This window comes from Takifugu flavidus, chromosome 20 (genome assembly GCF_003711565.1).
Source record: "Takifugu flavidus isolate HTHZ2018 chromosome 20, ASM371156v2, whole genome shotgun sequence".
Lineage (NCBI taxonomy): Eukaryota > Metazoa > Chordata > Actinopteri > Tetraodontiformes > Tetraodontidae > Takifugu > Takifugu flavidus.
This window is the reverse complement of record NC_079539.1, coordinates 2453509-2474379: the sequence shown is the minus strand read 5'-3', so window position 1 is coordinate 2474379 and position 20871 is coordinate 2453509. Positions and strand designations below refer to the sequence as shown.

Below are 20871 nucleotides of genomic sequence, written 5' to 3'. Positions count from 1 at the left end.
CGGGCGCCGCCGCTCCCTTCAAAAAACATGGATGAGTCTGAGCACATTAGCCAGGAACGACACACAGCCACTTTTAGCAGCCACCAGCATACAGTCTAAACATTAACCTGATCAAAGCTAAAGCCAGTGCAGAGAGAGAGGCAGACTTATGAACTGTTTTATTATTCTTTTGTATTGGTTTCCATGTGCACCTCCATTACGGATTGTGATGAGCAAAAACAGTCCTATTGTATAGAAAATTGAAATTAAAAGATAACATCAAGGTTTTACTATTTTAAGAAATAAGCTGACATTTTGTGAAATACATTGATTGTCTGAGTTAGATCAGACTATTGTGACTACAGAAATGAGATTAGCATGTGATTAGCTTTGGTTAGCATTAAGGAACAGTCAGAAACAGTTCTGTTTGCAGTACAAGTCTTTGTTAGAACTAAACTTTATGCTAAAGATGATGTGGAAAATGAAAAAGAATTCAGAATATAACTGAATTTTCTTTACTTCTTTCAGTGCCGAGTTCTGACCGTTTCATGGCATTGTGCTATGCAGCCTCCTAAAATGCCAGACTATTTGTTTTTTGCAGGTTCAACTGCAGTAGAGTTAAAGTTAAAGTTGTCCCTCTTCTGGAGCAACATGATTTAATTTCACTACATTGTTTGTGGATTAAAGCTTATCAGGCAGAATCCCGTATGGCTGAAGGTCAAGCCAAGCAAAGCTAACTGCACCAGACCCCAGCAGATGACGTGAGTCAGATCAATGCACAGCAACAACTTTCTGATATCCTTACATGGAAAAACCCTGTGATGGCTCCATGAGGGGATTATTTTAATGAACTATAGGCTATTTCTGTCTCATTCAGCACGCTGGTGCAGGTTGGCTGCAGGCCTGCTCAGTCTGAGCTATTTCTCTGGGACAGGTTGGCTAGTGCAGAGTTTAGATTTAGATTTAGCAATAAGCAACAGTTGCCAGTATAACCGTGGCTGGCGTCCATTCGTGATCTCAGAACTCACATGACTTCCCGGTGCAAAACCTTAGCAGAGAAACATCCCGGTTATAAACCTCAGTCAATATTTCAATTCAAAACAATCAACCCCAAAACATATTAGCAGTAAGTCAAGATGTTGGATGGATAGAAGGTGCTGGTTAACACTGACAGCTCTGTAGGGAGAAGAAGTCAAGCAAATCAGAGCTACAGCTACAAAGCTGAGCTCCCACAGCGACTGCAGAGCTCTTTTATTCATTCCAGACAGTCCTTATTGCTAAATATAGGCTCATTTTTTATCCTTTAACTATTTCTTCTTATCGCACAGGGTTTAAATTTTCATTGTTATGTTTTTATGCAGAACAAAATGACAAAAAAATATAATGTAAAATTTCTACAGTACTTAAAAAACAAAACAAAAAAACAGAAGTAAATGTAGAGATAATAACGTTCTACATACTTAGAGAACATAAAAACGCTGCTGGATCTGCGTTAGCAGGCGGCAATGTTTGGTCCAACATATTTGTAATTAAAAACTGAATTAAGGAAAATTAGGGGTTCAAACAACACATTGATTTAGGAATCAAATGATATCGTATGAACTACTACACCCCGTCATAGCACCTTGTCAAGTCTGGCCACCAGCTGTTGAAGTGTGCGAGAGGATCACAGGATCGGAGCGGTCTCTCTTTTATTTCCAGCTGCGCTTCACTATCCTGTGGTTGTTCCAGGCCTTGAATGGGGTGATAGAAGCTCCCAAAACACCCCGAAATCAGCTCAGACCTAATATGACATGCAGTCCATTCATTAGCTGTAATCCAGATCCCAAATAGCACGCCCAGCCAACCGAAGGCATTGATTAAATAATATCAACCTTAAATATGCGTAAACGATCCTTCAGTTCCCAGGTTACAATTCAACGGCCTCATCACAGTTTAAATGTTTGTCCATACCTCTGAAAGCCCTCCTTTACATCGTTATTTTATCGTGTGTGTGTGTATGAGTGTGTGTCCATGCTGACGTGGATTTGCAGGTTGTCCCTCAGTTGTGGCCCTTAAAGCAGTACACCCCGTAAAGCTTGTGCTTTTTGTCCGGGAAGCCGCTGAACCTCACGGCGGCCTCTGTCGGGCTGCAGCGCTGGCGAGGCTGGGTGATGGGATACCGGACGCTGCCGTCGGCCAACCAGCCGGCGTCGCAGCGGTCGTATCCCAGCAGTTTCCAGGCAGCGTACATCTGGCCCACCTTGGCGATCTGAGCGCCGTCTTTCTGGCAGGCCCTGACCGCCTCATCGTAGGTTAACTTGAAGGGCTGGATCAGGTAGTAGAACCGACCTGGCGGGTAGAAACGACACCTGCATGAAACATGTGATGTGCAAAGGTTCCCGTGGCTGTGGCAAAGGGCAAATTGGTAGATTCTTTCTAACTTTCTAAGCTGTGACTGCCAGACTCAAAGTAGAGTGAACATTTAGCCGCTATGCTAAGCATGCATGTGGGCACTTGTGACCTTTGACCTCACACGCTGGCTTTCAAAATTCTAAAACTTGCTGTTTACCTTTAAAGTAGGAGGTGAAGCAGAACACGTCGTAGTGGTTCTTCTCCTTGTCTCTCAGGCCGTAGCTGCGGATGCCCGGCGGCATGTCCTTGCCCCCGCAGGGCTCTCTGGGGATGTTAATCGGATACTGAACGCTTCCATCGCTCAGCCATCCAGCGTTGCACCAGTCCAGCTTTCCCTGCCACGCTTCATACAGCTGATCGAAGGACGCCACGGTGGCGTCCTGGTCCCGACATGCTCGCTCCGCATCGTGGAAGTTCAGGTTGTAGCGGCCAAGACGAGGAAAGTAGGGAAAGACGATGCCTACGGGTCAGATATGACACATGATGAGCAGAAGAAGAACACTTTGTGTAATTTAACCAAACGTACAGTCTTAACGCTTCAGGACAGGTTTTCTCGAGGACTTTTATTCTACCTTCTAGGTCCAGGGTTACCACCACTGTTCCGTCTTCTAGACCATCGATAACTTCACATTTATATTCCCCATAATCCTCCAGGGTAATTTCTGTGATGACCAGCGAGGCATCCATTGGAGAGGAGCCTTGGAGGTGGACACGGCCATGGAAGCTGCCGTAACTCCTCTTGTGGTAGTCCATGGCAACAAAAACATCCACCTAGAGGGGTTTGACAAGTACATGGAAGACTATAGTTTCATTCGCTTAGCGTCATGCTAACAAATAAGACAACAGATTTTTTTTATATCTTATTCCATGATAGTTTTTTTTTGGACTATCCAACAGTCATAATGATGGTATAACTGCACTTTATTACCTATTACATGAGCATACCTCCTTCAAGTAGTCTGAGGTCAGCTTTGTCCATTTGATTCTCATCTTACGGTTGGGTGCCAGCGATTGATCCCGTTGGATCTTGCACGGAAGGGTAGCATTTCCCCCTCTTCTCGACACCACTTTGGTTTGTTCTGCAGCCACAGAGAGCCGGGGACCCTTGTCTGCAGCGCAGGGAAAGCCAAGAATTAAGCCAGAACTATTACCTCGTCGAAAATGGAAATCTGACTTTTGAAAACAAATGTTGACATAAAATGGCATTTTAGACTCCATGCCAGCAGCTGCCGGTTTGTGATCAAACGAAACGTGGCTTCGACCTAAATGAGGAGTCTAAAAGTTGCTTCCAACGTGTTTCATAAAAAGTGCAACTCCAGCAGTCGGGAAAAGTCCCGAGCTTGTGTGTGTGTGCAGCATTCTGGTAGAGACGCCCCAGGAGCCGTCAAACGGTGAGCCTCCATCTGTTTCTGCAAACACAACCTGGCAACAGTGATATATAGGAGCCCTTTCTGGTGCACCTACGCAGGCCTCGTCTGTTGCTGTGGTCTCTATTCTACACCTCTAGCACTTCCATCGATGCTCAAATGTCGTTCAACTCACTCATTGACTTTTGATGCAGGTTTAACAGGATCTTAAAGCCGCTCTGGTCTATAAGACAACTCTCTTCTGAGGTGTTTCGGTGCGTTCCACATTAAGGTCACCTCCCGCTGCAGCTTTCACACACCGACCTCCAGCCATCTGCTTGTCCTCCGCTCCAGGAAAACTCTCCCTGCTAACACTTTTGACAATGAACTCAAGCCCACGTCTCCGTCTGACTACGTGTCTAATTCTTAGTCCAAAATGTGCAAACACGAGACTCAGAAAGTCTGACTGAACCCGCCAGAGCAGCTGGAACGGTGCACGTTTGAATGAATCAGATAAATATGGGTTCATCTGCGCGCACATCAGGAAACCTGCAGCAACATATGCTGTAGTTATAATGCAGCTATAATGCAATGCAAGATTTTAGTATTTTAATTAACAAAAAACAATGTTTGTTTACCGTCATAGTGTGAAGTCATGTGACCTGAGGGTTCGACAGCAAAGATGATGCATGAAAATTATCTGATCTCACTGACGTGAGTTGTTTTGGATTCAGGATCTGTATTTACTTGTTGCTTTGTATTATTTCCATACTTCACTTCGGGTTTACTCTTTAAAGATGAGTTAAGTCTGCACGGGCCAGACTGAAGCTGTTCGATGTGCTAGCAAGGATGCAAAATACACAACTGAAAGGTGCTAGAGCCAAATAAAGAGAGAAAATGCAATGACAGAAGACGCGCAACGTAGTTTATGTAGCACTTTAGTTAATAATGGGCTATTTACCATTGAAAGATGATTCATTCATAGTTTAGTTTTGATTATAGGATTTATATTTACTCCAGAACCAGTCAGTACAGTTCACAACCAGTTCTTTTAAATTAGCTTTGATCTCTGTGAACAACGCATAGAGATAGAGAACAAAGAGAGGGCTATTGATATGTTGATGGATGGGGATGCAGAGCCCTCCACTCATGTCCATGGTGACCTAAACCCAGCAGTTTGGGGTTTGATTAAACCGCCACAGATAGTGGATCAAGGCTCGACTGATAGCGGTTCAGGAAACCTCGGCTGTGTTTTTCTTGCAATGTTTTAAATCTTGACATTCAAACGGAGTATTCATGTGTGAGCGCGGAGGAGATAGCTGTATCTCCCTGAGCTAATAATCCCCACATAGCAGCGTTATCACCGGGCCACAGCAGCACAACCCGCTGATAATCTGAGGAAACAGATGACACCGCAGAGTGAGTGTCGTGAACGCAACTCAGAGGAAGGCGCCGCAAAACGTCCCGGGTTGCTCCGCAAAACTCTGCGTCACGTCATCGCACACACACACACACACACACTCACCTGTGACGTAGATGGTCCTGGAGTGCTCCAGCTCCGGATACAGAGTGTCTAAGTCATTGTTTGCTACGCTCAGCGCGATCAGGCTGCAGATCAACACAGGAATCATCTTCATTCACCAAAGTGGGGGTGGAATCACTGCAGAGACACAGGGGGAGCGAGGGGGGGTCATTAGAGCAGATGCACCTCCACAACTCAGACGGGACTTTACATGTATTTACATCACAAATGGGTCTTTTCATGATTTAGTGTTTAAATCTGCAGCGTTCCTCTTCCCAAAGCCTCTGGGAACAGTCACACATCTGCAGCCAAACAGAGTAGAAATCTCAAGTCCTCCTCCCAAACTCATCCTTACACATCACATCATTAGCTCAGCACTGAGGATTACAGTAGGAATCAGACATGCCTGTGAGCACAACACTACACACACACACACACACACACACACACACAGTGTACATACAGTGCAGTAATAATCCTCTGTCGCCCAGCTACAGGGGGAAGCAGCAGCATGTCCCGGTGACAGTCCACAACTTCAGAGGAACAGAGGAGCCTGTGACGTACTGCAGTGTCATCCCCCCACTGCACACACACACACACACACACATACTGCAGCCCACTCTACAGATCTCCTACACATTCCCAAAAGGATTTACCATTTCACTTGGACGAGGGATGTAAGGAAGCCTTCCAGTTAGTGGCACTATTCTGTAACTTCCTGTCTGTTACTGTGGAAGAGTCAGTGGAATAGGATGAATAAAAACATTGGCATTTTCTATGAAAGAGAGAGAGAGATAGGAACAAGTAATGTGGATTCTCTCTCTCTCTCTCTCTCTCTCTCTCTCTCTCTCTCTCTCTCTCTCTCTCGCTCTCTGCCAGGTGGAGTTCCTGAAGTCAGCAGAATAACTGCTGAAGAATTGCTGAATGCAGCTCTGTGTGGCAGCAGTAGAGCTGAAAACAACTTATTTTATTTCTTTAACACCACTCTTTAACCATAACTGTGGCAGTTCTCCCTCCTAATGTCACCATCTGAAAGTTGAAGTTGTCTGGTCCATCATTGGGGCTGGAACCATCTTATTATAAACGATTAAAAGGGTTTTTTCATCTACAAACCAGGTGCCAACTGCAACGTCCACATGAACAGGAGCTGTTTTGGAGCGTGTTTTCCATCAGTCTCAAACTGCATGCCCTTGGTGCATGATCCATGTCCTTCAGCTGCTTAAACCGTGCATCAGATCATCAGAATCAAGCCCACAGATGTACGGTGCCCTTCAGCGAAAGGTTAAAATCCCACAGTCAGATTGCTCTCTGCAGGATGGGAGGCGAGCTGGTGATGTATGAAATTAAACTAAAGCGGGATGACTGATGGCAGCGAGATACGGGAAGGAGGCATCGAGGAATGTTGCAGCCAAAGATCTGCAACAGAAGCTCACACGGGCCCGTTAAAAACTGGAAAAGAGGAGCAGCATCTGGCAAAGCCCAGCACAAGTTGTGGCAACCACAAGATGTCCTGACTCTTTAATTGTCCTCTGGCAGGACTTTAGATGCAGTTTTTCCACGTTCAGCACTTCTTTAAGGTAATGTGCTGTTTTGATTTCAAGGCACGTTCATGTGCACGGTGGCGTCGCCAGCGTTTGTAGCGCTCCAGTTGTCAAGTGGGGGTAAAACTCTTAATTTGCTTTATCTGTCTGCATGTCTTTCTAGCTGGCTCACACCCAGAGTAATGAAACCGTTTTCTTGGGCTCTTATTTGATAAATAAAAGCGGTTCAACACTGAGGTAAAAATAAACTCCATCGGGCACTTTGTAAAGCGTTTCTGAGGGAGATGACCTCGGGTGTTTTGGCAAACATGGAGCATCGCAAATTAAGAATTACGACACAGAACAAACCTCTTAAGTTCAACAATTACAAGTGCCTCTAGCAGTTTCAAGTTTCAAGTTTCCATTCCTTGTTTGGCTGTACTTGCAGAATTTCATGTCTACACTCATTTATAGGGCAAAAAGGAATAGTGCAGTAATGTGCTCCATTAGATGTTTATATGACCTTTGACCTTCGTCTCCACCTTGACATAAATCTTAATATTATTGCAGTTATAGCACAACAAGACCTGGATGAAATCATCAGCCATTCCAGACAGATCCTGCATGATTAATGGGCTTTGCCTGGCCAATCTGGGAGCCGATAACACAACTGGCCACTCAGAAGTGGGGGGAGGGGCATGCGAACTTGAAAGTACAGGCACATCCATTACAGCAATAGTCATGGCAGCTGCTGGAGCAGTTCAGGCTCAGTCTCATGTAAACAAATGGTAAAAAGACTGTATTTATTGGGTTCTTCTGCCCATCTTTGACCACTCAAAGCTCTTTACAGTCTGCTTTCACCCATTCACACATGCATTCATGCACAGGCGGCGGTAATGACCTCACAGGAAGTCACCTTTTCCTCAGGAGAAATAACCACCAACAGGGATCACACTAGCAACCTTTGTATGTTAGGACTTTGCCTCGTTGTGCTAGGCAGCTTGGGTTTTTCTTTCCTACGCTCCCTCCCTCAGCTCTCCCTCCTCCTGGGCGTGGCTCTGCTACACACCTGCTCCGCCTCTGTCATCAGCTCACCTGGAGCACATCAGTGGCGATTCCAGCCTGCATTGCTACTTTGGTGGTGAATGTTCGTGGTAATGTTGTGCTCAGCTCTTGGGAACTTAGTCTGTGGTTGTTGGTGTTTTCTGGGGGTTTTCTTGTTCCAGTTGGGGTTTGGGTCACAGACTTGCTGCCAGTTTGTCTCCATCCAGCTGCCTCCTGCCTCAGTCCCAGTTATGTTTTTCTGTCCTCAACCCATCAGCCTTTGGCGTTAAGGGTTACAGCAATAAACATTGTTTTCTCTGGTCACTAAAGTGTTTCCTCTTGTCTGCTTCACATTGTGTCACCATACCAGCCATACTACGGCTGTTCCCCGGCCCCTGAAAATCCCACACTGCACACTCATTTGTCCCAGGCATCTTGACAGCTGGATTTCTTCATGTAGTCTGCTGGTTATCCCCCAACACAGCTGCACCTCTCCTGTCCAGTAAAGGTGTTCCATCATGATGAAAACACCATTAGAAGACATTCTGATGCACTAGGTGTCAATGACGTTACGCATCAGCCTGCTGACAGTTCTCCTTTGGGGAGGCATCAGTGAGGCGGAACACCTGCCCTGCAGTATTGTCTCAAAAACAACCCATTGTCTCACGCCTGTCCAAAAAGCTTCAAGGGTGTAATTCTCCCTGAATGTCAAAGGACGTAGATGAGCTGGTTGTACTCTGATATGGAGACACACTCTGAATAAAATGCCAGATCTGCTGTTGTGCTCAGATGCTAATGTTTAATTAGCATTGCGCTAGGTGAAAATACACCCATCTGCATTTGATCTGGCGGTTGGGCGAGAAAATTGATAGCACGTTGAATTGAACCACTGCAGAGAAATTGGTGCAATCATGAATAGGACTCATTTACCAGGATCAACACACATGGCAGCCATCATGCGGGGCGTCGCTCATTCGGAATCATCTTGGTGGAGGCAGTAAGAGGAGATCTGCAGCGTGCACAGTCTTTAATGCAAAACAGAGAAGGTGCATGAGCATGTTCCCAACATGGTTTGTCATGGATAAACCTAGCGGGCCTCTCCTGAGTGCACTTTTGTGATGTCAGGGGCCACAGGAACTGAGCTGATGGTCGGGTATGCGTATAGATTCTATTACATTACGTTTCTAGGGGGGAAGGTTGTCTTTCTTCACATGCTGCCACGGAGGTCGTGTCATCTTTACTGATTTGTGTTCTTTACTGTCACCACGATTTAAGAACTGTCAGATTTTCATTGAAACTGCGCAAAGATGAGAAGGTCAAAAATCTCATCTCAATTTTGCCCAGACATATGAAAATTTTTAAGCGATCCATCCCAGTGACTGGGGGGTGGGGGGTTCTCCAGAGACTCTCAAACATGGGTTGGATTTGTTAGGCTTTGATGGAACTCTTGTGATGAGATGATACTTCTTCAGTATCTCCAGAGGACGAACATGTTGCTGTGACAGCGTCCCCTGTATTTGTATGTGTGTGGGATAGGGAATGACAGGCGGGGTCATTGCCCTGTTCACAACTGGCTCACTCAGTTTTACCGTGTTTTCCTGTGTGGTCACGGTGGTGTGTTCAAACCGGCCTGCTGCCGACCTACCAACACGTCAGCGTCACGCCACCGTGGCGACCACAAAGACTTCTCAGTATGGAACACAGTGGGTCTGTGACGGTGGGTTTTTGTGGCTGTGGAGGAAGTGGGAGTGGAATTAACACCTAATGACCTCCACATCCAATCAGGAGGGACTGGTTTAATTTTCTGAGCAACCTGTCAGATGTAGATTTGTGGGCCCAGTGACCTCAGTTCAATGTGAAACAGCCTTCACTATTCAAATCATTTCGAATTAGCCGTATCACGAATTTAACCCCCAAGCCACGTTTCCTCCTGCTGAGCACAGACTGTGCGACTGTGCGAATCCAGCTGGATAATTGCGGGAGCGAAGAGGAAGAGTTATATCTCCATGACAACAACAGCTGGATCTCTTCTCCCGTGGAGGTGTGAATTCGAACAATGTTGGTGGATACGGATGCAGAGCACTTTGACCGGATCAGAACACACCATGTGCGCTCTACCCATGACACACATCACCTTTGACATGTGTGAGCGTCTCTGATGCTGCTGAAACATGTGGAAAGACTGAGGAAGCGCACACATAAAAGGAGCCTCCACAGTATTGCCTCTAGCTACATAAAACTGGCTCCAACCAAACCAAACAGCAAATTAGGCATTTTCCCAATCAAAGATGTTACACAAAACACTGGCAAACACCTTAATGCTCCTCCTGTTTTTATTTGGGAAAGATGGAGAAAACCACACAGTAAAGTAGATGTTGGAGGAGTCCCTCATTCCAACTTTCGGCACTCATATCTGTGACTGTTAACCACAGCGAGCTGCAACCACACTATAAAACATCACAGGCAGATATTTTATCCCATACAAAGGGCAAAGCTTCACTGTTTACTGCACTGGAGTGTGTTTTCGTTGTCTGGTATTACGCTGTGAGGTCACTCTGAGCTTCACAGATGTGATTCATTTAATCATTTAGTAAGAATCATCTCTCTGTGTGTTTTGTTTATTGAGCTGTGGCACATTAGGATCTTCATGCAAATGCGAAATTTATTAGAACATTAAATTACAGCACATATTTGGCTTCAATGTACAGCATCATAATAACTAAATGGCAAACAAACGCTCAGCATTCCATTGATGCTGTGGTCTTAATCCATTGGACGCAGCATCCGAGTATTTAGCCTCTTCATGTGACTTCATTTAAAACTGCTTTATACAGTTAAATACTTGAGCCAGTGAGACCCGCTTTAGTGCTGTTTGGTAGTACTGGGAGGTTGCTATGATTCAGGAAGAACAAACACAATTCCAATGCACAAAACTGTTTCCACCTTCTGAACTTTGTCTCTAATCTTTATAACTAAAAACATGTGAGAATTTCAAATGTATAAACGTCGCTAATATACTGGAACTGAGGTTAAACCGATGCTCTTTTTTGTTGTTTTCCCAGAAAGGTGATATGAACTTAAGGCTCCTTGGAGCTTGTTGAAGCTGTCAAACGCTTGCACAATATATGACACCTCAGAGATCAGTTCAAAGTCCCCCATCGAGCCCCAAGCGTTGCCCTCCTTGCCCCTCTCCCCATTGTCTTTACTCCATCCTTTCCCACTGAGAGAATCTTCCCCTCCCGTCTCCGCTGACGTCTGCCTCGACCCCTACCAGAACCACAGAGGGCAGAAGTTCCTGGGCTCCCTGCAGCGCGACGCTGCTCCGATATTTGGGTCTCCTTGTTTGACCTCCCTCAGAAAGGGACAGGGGTTGAAGCCAAAGGCTAAAGGTCAAACCTAGTCCCAGCCAAGTGTTACAAATAGTATTACACAGGTTAAGACCTTGAGGCTTTGGTGCTGAACCCCACCGTGTCCCCTTCGTGTCAGGAGATATCTTCAATTCGAACACTCACATTCAGTCAAATGGGAGCTGACTGACCCAATACGACCAGTAGACTCACAAATTAGCTCTTGTAAATACCAGATTAGCGTCAAAACGACCATCAATTTTGCAGTTTCCTTAATTGAACTAATGAGAAAAATAAATGGACTGAAATTAGATTTTATGCCTTAAATCCAAGAATTCCTTAAAGATGTAGATGAATGCTGGAGGCTAGTTTGTGCTCAACTGGTCTAAATATGCTCTGAGAGCTAAACATGAGCACAAAGTCTGTAAATATGTTCCCACTAACAAATATGTATAACATCTTCCATAGGCAAAAGTTTTTTTAAAAGTCCCTCAGAAGGTGTTTGCTACATAAATAGTGGTGAAACACACACAGACACACACACTATTTAGGGGAACATTTGCTTTGGAGCTCCAGCAGAGGGCAAATATATGACTTAACACACAGAAATGTCTATTCATGAGCAGACTTCATTAGCATGTGAGCCGACATGTTGCCACACACACAGCAAAAACAAGACACACACCAACTTAACCTGATCTCACCCAATCAGCATCCAGACGACTGAGCTTGTGTTTGCTGGTGGAGAGACACCCCCTCCCATTCATTTGAGGGGTCACTTTGGGGGTGTCTATGTGTCTGTCAGGGGGAGTAAAAGAGAGGGTATGCGTGGCCGATGGCTAGTGGGGAAGGGGGGGTGGGGGGGGGGTGGGGGGCAAGGGTGGAGCCGCTAAGTCTAATCCAGCACACACAGAGGGGTTGTTGAGTTTAGATGTCAATCACAGCCCCTTGGCATGTCCCCATTAATGAAGGGTGATCTCAGATCAGATCAGTTCAGTTCATATATAAAATAAGAGTTGATGAATTCAAATATGCACCCCACTTATTGATGGATTATCGAGCAAAAAGCTCAAATAACAGAATAATTCTCTTCATGATCTGTTCAGAACAGCCAAAACATTCACTAGTTGCTGCTGCACAGGAGCCAAATGGCACCATCACGGGCTTCATTTCCAGAAATTTAGATGATCATCCTTCTGATTAATATGAAAGTTTAGCAATCAGCAGATTTACATTTGAGCTAAGGGCAAGAGAAGAAATCTGGCTTCCATCGCAGGGGTGATTAAATGTGCAAACAAGTCAATATAAAAACACTACTCATTAGAGGCGGAAGGTACGAATCAGGGCGGCACCTGGCCCTCAAGCCCAGGGAAAACAAGTGGTCCACCCTGAAGGGAACACTGGTTCGGTTCAATGTGAGGATTAAAAATATCAGCCAACTTGAGTGTACAGGAAAACTGAGCCAGGGAACAAGATGAGTACAAGTCAGTTGGGAAAAACCTATATGAATAAAAACACTGAGGTATTTGTGGAAAGGATGACAGTGGGGAAAAAACCTGTGTGTGTGTGTGTGTGTGTGTGTGTGTGTGTGTGTCTGTCTGTCTGTCGCTATTCACTTAATTTGCCATCAGAACCAATCTGACTCCAAAACCTTTTTTCCCCATTACAATAATTAACTTTTTTAAATCTCCAATAGTAAAACGCCTTAAACATAATATGAATTTAAGATGAGCAGCAAATGACGGAGTAAGTCATCTGAATCAGTGAGTCCAAGCTCCCCAACCTGCTGATGATCACCCATCACTCCCACCGGTGATATACATGAGAGATGCATTTCTTTTGTCAGTAATATTCCCAATACTGATGCGAACAACCCAGCCAGCAATAATCGGATTGCCATTGTCATGTTTTGCGCCAGTTGTCAGCTCGCGTCTCATGAAGTTTCTTTTACAGAACGAAGTGTGGACTTGTCCGACTAACCAGCATGGAGACAGAAGCCCGACCAGCGTGTCAGAAAGAGTCTTTCTTTGGTAGGAACAAGGGTAATGGTAGGTTACGGTACCTTGCTCGGTGCGCTGCGTCGACGCAGAAAGCTGCGCTGTCTGAGGTTCCAGCTGCGGAATTGAAGCGCAAAGCGGTTATTACGCACGGAAAGGTAGGAAGAGCCAGGCGTTGTGACCGTTCTCTGCAGCTCCTGCCAGTGTGAGTGTGGGAGGACCAGCCTCGGGCTCTGACGTAGGCAGGTGAAATGTATGCAAAGGCGAAATTTGCTCATGGGAAGTTTGCGCCTAAAAGCTGCGAACAGTTTGTGTCATCCGGTCTGCGTCAGGGGTCGTGGCGCCTTTCCATGCAGTGCGTGCTGGTCCAGGAACCTGAGAGGGTTCTGCAGTCCACAGACCAGCTGATGGTCGTTCCAAGCCTTAAACAAAGGAGGCACCAGCCCCTGTTGCACAATGTCTAACGATAAACTCGCCTGAGAGTTTCCAACTGCTCTTCTGGCTTGAACTTCTCTGTCCATCTTTTCCAGGAAAGCGGTTAGTTTCTTTCATCAATCAAATTACACAGATTTAGTTTTACAGCAGGGAACAAAATTATATCTGAAATAATTTATGGTTGTCCTCAAACGTGGAGAGATAAAAAGTCCAAACCTTAATGGACCAGACCAATAATATAATCAGATGTCACACTCAAGCTGCATGGAGCTGGTCCTGTGTGTGATCTAGTTTATTCTTCCACTCATGGCATATTTAACCACATTTATCTTAATCTTAGAATATTTATGACTGTGAGGTTTGTTTGAGTCTTCACCATAAACACTATAGGGCTTCACCATAGTGATATTTAAGCTCATAAACTAAAGAATAATGTAAAATAAACAGGAGGAGCAGTGTGAGAAATATTGTTCCTCAAAGTCCTCCTCTTAAAATACTGCCTGCTGCTCTTCTTACGTCACCGACTCAAATGTGTTGAACAGTTGTGGGTGTGGATTCAGATAAATCACACAAGTTACGGGTGTCGAAGCGAGTAACTGATTAAATGTTGCCTGTTTGTGTGGAATATCCACATCCTGCGTTTGTTAGCAGACCTGCTCAAACTTCAGGGCTGTAAAGCGACATGAGCTACGTGCGACGCTCGTGCTCATCCTGGCGAAACGGCACCGTTAACCGCAGCATCACTGCGGTCAGTGAGCTTTAAAAGGTTAAAGTAATAAAGTGTCCAGAAGGTCTTAGGTCAGGCGTCAGTTGTCATCCCAGAGAGTAAAATGGAAACTCTGGTGGAAAAAAGCCTATGAACGCTCAAAGATTTCCCAGATTTTCATTTAAACAGAAAATCTGACGTGGCATTTAGTCATTTCATAGCATAAAACATGTTTGCAGATGCTTAGTGGCCTGTTAATTCGTATAAATACATTTATTTATCTTCAGTCTGAGAGTTTGCTACCGTTACCATTCAATTTCTTTGAAATTGTAATAAAGGTGATCATAATTTGGGCTGGTGCTACATGACCAATGTAGATTACAGCTCTTATCTCCAGATGTAAATGCCCTAGAGGAGGCTGCTGTTTAGCTTTAGTGTGAATGTGACAGTTTCCCCCTTGTTTGGTTGCATGTTAGAAGCACAGATTTGTGTTACTCTTACACTTTTGTAGAGGATGTGAGCATTTGGTCCTGCACTCGCTTGCTGGTGTTTGTCCTCGGAGCTGCAGCATGTCGGCACAGGAACAAGGTCGCGTGGAGCCGGGCTCCTTATAATACACATATGGGTTTCAGATGGACCTGATTGGTTTTTATGGGGAGACTTAAGTGGTTTCTGTTGCCATGAATGGATTTAAATTGAAGATCTGTGCACATATAAAATTAAAGAACCTGCGCCGCGTCCTGAAGCGTCCATCCCCGCGGCTAGAGTGCGTGTGGACAGGGGGTCTTTGTACTCATTCAGGGTGGAGTTGAGAGTTTAATGACATGAACACACACATACCAAACAGTGGGACTTTAACATGCTGCGGCCCCTCCCCACCAGCTTAAATGAGCTGTGAGGACTATTCACAATTCATGCAGTAACAACTCCACAGAAACAGAGTATTTGATTGTTATAGTCTGTCTCACAGTTGCTTTCTGTTACAGAGCCTATTTTAATATAGGTGGTTGGATTTATTTAGGGTTATATTCACCTAAATATCCTATTCTCGTTGTAATAAAAATGAAATTCTGCTCATAGTGGACAATTCCTGCTGTGTGTCTGTGATTTTTGCCCAGACTTAACAGTCGGACTGAGCTGGCTCATTTACACACACACACACACACACACACACACACACACACACACACACACAGTTCTGATCTGGAACCTCGGTGAACCTCAAAGTCAAGTCAGGCTGAAACAAACTTTGTCAGAGTCAAAAACAGTGGCTGCTTTCTAAGACCAGCCCCCCCCCACCATCACTCAACACCCCCCCTGACTCCAGCGGGCCCATGGCGGCGTGCTCGCATGTGGCCGGCTCAGAAAAGCTGCCTGTGTTCAGGTAAATATTCCCCCCCGGTTATTACCCCCCCTCCTCATGTTCACCTCAACGACAAGGAGTTCAAGGTGATTCAGGAGGAAGTGGGGGAGGGGGGCACAAAACACAGCCGGGATCTGTAGTAAAAAAGATATTTGTTTATCCCTCCCACTGTCGTCATTTGTTAAATCCCAAACCACAACGACGATGAAGTTTGAATTTGTTGCTTTCAGATTTTGGAAGAACAAGATAAAGATGCCGGTGCTGTTATTCATCTTGTTTAGATCAGTCATAAACAGTAGGATAAAAGAAAACTGAATAATTCCCTTCTTCTGTCTGATCCATTGGTAAACACTGCAACTCATTTAATATAGGTACCTAAGAGTCGAAAGGTTGTGGGTGCGATTCCTTCTTTGTGGGTTTTTATATGTAGGTTCGGTTGTGCATCTCCCAATAATTCAGTGGTTAATTCAGTCCTCTTTCACGGGCTGTAACAGAATTAAAATAATTGAAAGTGGCAGGAGTCACGCCACTTGTCAAATCCATTGATCTCATATCTTTACAACGCAGATGAGGAAGTGTGGAGGGAGGAAGACATTCCCACGGATGACAGAACGGACTTTTTCCTGAGATGAGGTTCATTTAGTCTCTCAGCCTCTATCTCAGCACGCACATTTGAAAGAAGAGACCTGCTCTGAGATAAGCAGAGACTCGCTGGCACCTATTTTACGGAGGCCCATCAAGGCTGCTGTGAACCCTCTGTGGGAAATGCACGATAGCGTCGTAAAGGATGTTAGGGGTCAGTGATGACGGACAGCCTAGAAGACTGAAGGATGCCACTTTCACCCACAGAATAACAATGAGGTTTATGACCTGTTTCTTCCATGCTTCTATATTAACGTCAGTAAAGATTTATTGAGCAAAATTGAATATGGAAGGAATAAAAATAATAATAAAAATTAAAGTTCGACTTTAATTTGTGAACTGCATTATTCATTAGAATAATTTTTAAAATATTTGTAATGTAAAAATAGAAATAAACAATTCAGATTTTTCTAATGCCTGTATTTGGTCTTCTCTTGAGAAATTATATTGTTGACCTATTAAAATATAAAATGATGTAATTTGCATGTTAGGAATTTGTTATCACTTCTGTTTTATGTCGTCCTCATAACAATCTGCTTTTTCACCACCAGCGTCACATAAATTCCACACAGCTTCCACTAGATGGCAGTAAAAACAACGTTCGGCTGCAAACTGACCGTAAATCACAGAGAAGAAGATCACGCGCCGGATTGTGAACCAATCAAAAATCATTTTACTGCCACCCGCTACTCAGTGACCAATAGAAATCGACCGCACAAGCGCGGATACAAAGCGTTTGTTGTTGTTTTTGTTTCAGTATAATCCGTGCCGATTGATTGTAAAATTATTTGATTTTATTATCAACAATGAGCCTTTCTTTAAGGTAAAGCAGTTTGTTTCATGTAGTAATTTTAGGCTTTCAGTTACAGGGTATTTAAATGTTTCCTAACACCTGACCATAGCCCTTTTAGCAACATCAGCTAGCGTTAGCGTGTGTGACTTAGCAACAGTGAGGATGTTTGTTGTTTACCTTTTCTATATTGGGAGTGATTAAATCATTGCTTTTTCTATATTGTCAGTTTTGTTAAACATTAACTAATAACGTGGCCATCTACACAATAATTTTGCATTTTTAATGGCTGTACTGTCATTTTGAGTTTACTCCCCACAAGGTCCTAAAATAATAGCACATAGTTTAAAAAGTTTAATAGTACTTCTCGTATAACTTTGTAATATAGATTTAATAGTTAAGGCTGGTTTTGGGTGTAGTGTCAAAACACCACCAGACTACTATAATAGTTAGATTTGGAGGACAATACCTGTGACTATTACATAAATACGGAGCATGATGAAATCTGTTTCAACAGAACTGAGGAAGACGAAAAGAAGTACAACAAGATCAAAGAGCTGAGTGAGGATCAAAAACATGAAATCAAGGAAGCTTTTGAGTTGTTCGACACCGATAAAGATCAAGAAATTGACTACCATGAGCTAAAGGTGAGAAATGAAGGAGCTTAATCACCATCCTAAACATGATCTGATGTAAAATTAATGTAAAAGTATAAAATACTCTAAAAGTATCAGTTTTGTTGCTGTTGTTTCCCTTTAAAGGAAGATTGCATATTTATTTAAAATATGGATAGTTCATTGTTAAATATAGGTCTTGTAAAACCCAAACAGGTGGCGATGCGAGCCCTTGGCTTTGAAGTAAAGAAGGTGGATGTTTTGAAGATTCTTAAAGACTATGACAGAGAGGGAAATGGCAAAATAACATTTGAGGATTTCAGTGAAGTCGGTAAGTTTTTGTGCCCAGTCTCTCCAAAACTGATGAATTAATCAGTCATTACTCCACACTTAAGTCATCACGAGGTGATCTGTTTAGTGACTGGTCATATCCTGGAGCGAGACCCCAAAGAGGAGATCCTAAAGGCCTTCAAGCTGTTTGATGATGATGAGTCGGGAAGGATCAGTCTGAGGAACCTGAGGCGGGTGGCTCGAGAACTTGGGGAGAACATCAGCGATGAGGAGCTGCGCAGCATGATCGACGAGTTCGACACTGATGGAGATGGAGAAAGTGAGTTATCAAGCTTCCTTAAACCTTCGCGGTAATAGAGTGCGTATTGTCACTGAGCCAGACATGAGAAATGTTTCTACTTGATCTCCAGTCAATCAAGAGGAGTTCCTCGCCATTATGACAGAAGACTCCTGATGAAGAGTTTCTGATGTCACTGATCTTCCATAAAACCTGGAGATCACCTGCCAGCGTGCACGGAGGTGACCTGGGGATTTCACCTAAAGGAGTGGAGTCAGGATCTACCCTTTTGTTCAGTCAGTGTTGGAGATAATGCTGATGCCACGCAGCTCTTTGGTTTGTAGTTAAATGTTGCATAAATTACATTTGCTGCTGTATGTTGACCTCAGAAAAGCGTAAGAACACTTGAATTTGAGATTGATTTTGTTCTAATATCCACATTTTAAATTTTTCTGTTACATCCTGAAAATGTTGCCAGATTTATTTGTGTTTTCCTGAAGGAACGGTCCATTTTTCTGCTGTGTCACATGAATGTTTTCTTATGAGCTATTTATTTTGTACAAAATAAATCAATTTGTCAGCACCTCTACATATTGTGACTGTGATGTAATTTCACTTATTTTTTCCACACAAAGAGACCGGCTCAAGATGTGTCGTTAAAGATGAAATCTGGAAAATAAATCAGACCAGTTGACTTTATTCATGCTGCAGTTTATCATTTGTCCAGCAGATGGAGACATTTGTCAAGTCCAGTTTGTAGCACACACACACACCAGACTGACTTGGTCTACCTCAAATATTTGATAAACATCAATATGTTCAGTTATTTCCTTAGCCGTTCATTGACAGCTGTTGTCAGAGCAAGTGATCATTACATTTGATGATGAAAGGTTTATTCCATGAATATCTGATGTGGAAACAAAGTCAACTCTTATATGATGCTTATGGTGAAGTTGTGGGTATAACTCACACAGGGATGGAGCCAACTGACCACTGAATATTTCAGTCGATCCCTCACAATCTCTCTGTTATTACAGTTTGCTCTCGATCCCTCCATGAAAACATCGCCTGATTTGCTTTACATGTGTCTCGACCGCACTCAGATGATCAAACACTTTGTGGTCGGTTAGCCCAATTTGCTCTCATAACAAGCTTTAGCCAATCATACGATGAAAGAGCGGAGGATTCGGTGGTTTCCCCCCTCTTTAATAAAGTTCTGAGGGAAGAGGGAGATGAATGAAAGTGCCACTGTAATAGAACGTTGGGACCCACACTGCAGAGGCTGTTGCAGAGTGTGTGTGTGTTCATGCTGAAGGTCAGCGTCCATTATCAAAAAGTTGCATCTGGTCCTACCAACAGGGACAGACATTACGACGTGCCCTTGCACTGGCACATGCTCAGCTGTCGGTCCCCCAGACCGGAGCAACACATGTTCCAGAAATAAACCAAACTAGTTCCTCCCCAGTTACAACCTCAGAGTAGCCGCCCCCTGTTTTTACTATACTCCCACACACACTTTTGTGAGGATTCATTGAAATATATTCCCTAAATGTTTGGTTTAATCGCTCAAACCTGGAATAAAACCGGACCTAAATGGTGCAACAACTGAGTAATTTTGTGGCTATTTTAAAAAAAAAGATGTGTCCACCCTGTTTAAAACTTGTTTTATTGATGATTTAAAGATGAAAAGCAGATCATCATTCAATCATTACTTTTCTCTCTATCAAACAGCTGTTTTAATTAGTTCTTTAATGCATTGCTGATGGTAGATGTGGACTTTTCTCACTACTCACATTCTGGAACAGACAAACTTACCAAAACAAAGACGGGGGAGACGAACCGAACACGCAAGTCTCAAAACACACAGAAGAGACTCGGAATCCTTTAATACTTGGAAAACAGCAAACTGGAGGCACCCGAGCAGGGAAGAGGACCAGGGAGGCCTGGGTGAAACGGTGTTAGTACTCGCCATGGGAGGAGGAAAAACACACCGTGGAAATAAAGGAACAGTTAATCGTGATGAAAACTCTAGTGTGATTATTATAGTAAATCTCTAAAAACAGCTCTACAATGAATTCACTTAATTAAAATGACTGCATGGTATATAATAGTTTAAGAGGCAGGTCAATGATTAGCATTCCACAGTACACTGTGGTCATGTGACCTTACAGTTGCTGGCTAATTTCATGGTCAATCCCCCTGGAGGACAAACCTGCTGCCAATTATTTTGCACTTTTCAACCAAAAGTCCCGAACTAGTTTACTACCTCCAACGCCTAATCAGATTTGACTAATCTTTTAAACCGGATGGAGCCCTGAGATCTGATCTGGGGCAGACATAAAGATGCACCAAGTCCTCCCCCGCTGCCTCGTCAAAGTTTTACATCCGTTTACAACCTGCTAAACGTGACTGAAAACATTGGTGAGGAGGACAGTAGTGTCACTTTGACCCCCTCGTATCATCTTAAATGCACCTCTTCACGTTAAAAGGAAACAATCTTTTCTCTTCATTTGTCTGCATGAACAGCCGAGCCTCCTCACTGGTAACCTGATTCAGAGCTCAGCGCTCGTCTCCACCTGTCAGTCATTAGGCGAGCTATGCCGA

The 20871-nt window shown here is 43.9% G+C and overlaps 2 protein-coding genes across 4 annotated transcripts; one reads left to right on the top strand and one right to left on the bottom strand.

Annotated features, from left to right (window-relative positions):
- Positions 1-139: 139 nt before the first annotated feature.
- On the bottom strand, positions 140-13527 carry hapln1b (hyaluronan and proteoglycan link protein 1b). Of its 3 annotated transcripts, none has more exons than XM_057019013.1 (6): positions 13215-13527; positions 5245-5379; positions 3319-3482; positions 2946-3144; positions 2531-2833; positions 140-2310 (listed from the first exon to the last, which is right to left on the bottom strand). In XM_057019013.1, exons 2-6 carry the CDS (start codon positions 5354-5356, stop codon positions 2021-2023), a joined length of 1068 nt encoding a protein of 355 aa, XP_056874993.1. In that variant the 5' UTR covers positions 5357-5379; positions 13215-13527; the 3' UTR covers positions 140-2020. The 3 variants fall into 3 exon arrangements, with proteins under 3 accessions (XP_056874993.1, XP_056874995.1, XP_056874994.1); XM_057019015.1 differs by lacking the exon at positions 13215-13527 and adding an exon at positions 5898-5987; XM_057019014.1 differs by lacking the exon at positions 13215-13527 and adding an exon at positions 5705-5835.
- A 3432-nt stretch (positions 13528-16959) lies between these two features.
- On the top strand, positions 16960-18966 carry cetn3 (centrin 3). The gene is made up of 5 exons (XM_057019033.1): positions 16960-17118; positions 17603-17732; positions 17916-18030; positions 18118-18309; positions 18401-18966. The coding sequence occupies exons 1-5, from the start codon at positions 17102-17104 to the stop codon at positions 18442-18444; spliced, it is 498 nt and encodes a 165-aa protein (XP_056875013.1). The 5' UTR covers positions 16960-17101; the 3' UTR covers positions 18445-18966.
- Positions 18967-20871: the final 1905 nt, after the last annotated feature.

What these genes read in the sequence shown, in the direction of transcription:
- hapln1b (XM_057019013.1), bottom strand. Translation starts at nt 5,356, where the DNA reads ATGAAGATGATTCCTGTGTTGATCTGCAGCCTGATCGCGCTGAGCGTA. An exon ending in CAGGACCATCTACGTCACAG is followed by an intron (nt 3,483 to 5,244) that starts GTGAGTGTGTGT and finishes CCTGCGCTGCAG; the next exon opens with ACAAGGGTCCCCGGCTCTCT. An exon ending in CTTCACCTCCTACTTTAAAG is followed by an intron (nt 2,311 to 2,530) that starts GTAAACAGCAAG and finishes TCTACCCGCCAG; the next exon opens with GTCGGTTCTACTACCTGATC.
- cetn3 (XM_057019033.1), top strand. An exon ending in TGAGGATTTCAGTGAAGTCG is followed by an intron (nt 18,031 to 18,117) that starts GTAAGTTTTTGT and finishes TGATCTGTTTAG; the next exon opens with TGACTGGTCATATCCTGGAG. An exon ending in CACTGATGGAGATGGAGAAA is followed by an intron (nt 18,310 to 18,400) that starts GTGAGTTATCAA and finishes CTTGATCTCCAG; the next exon opens with TCAATCAAGAGGAGTTCCTC.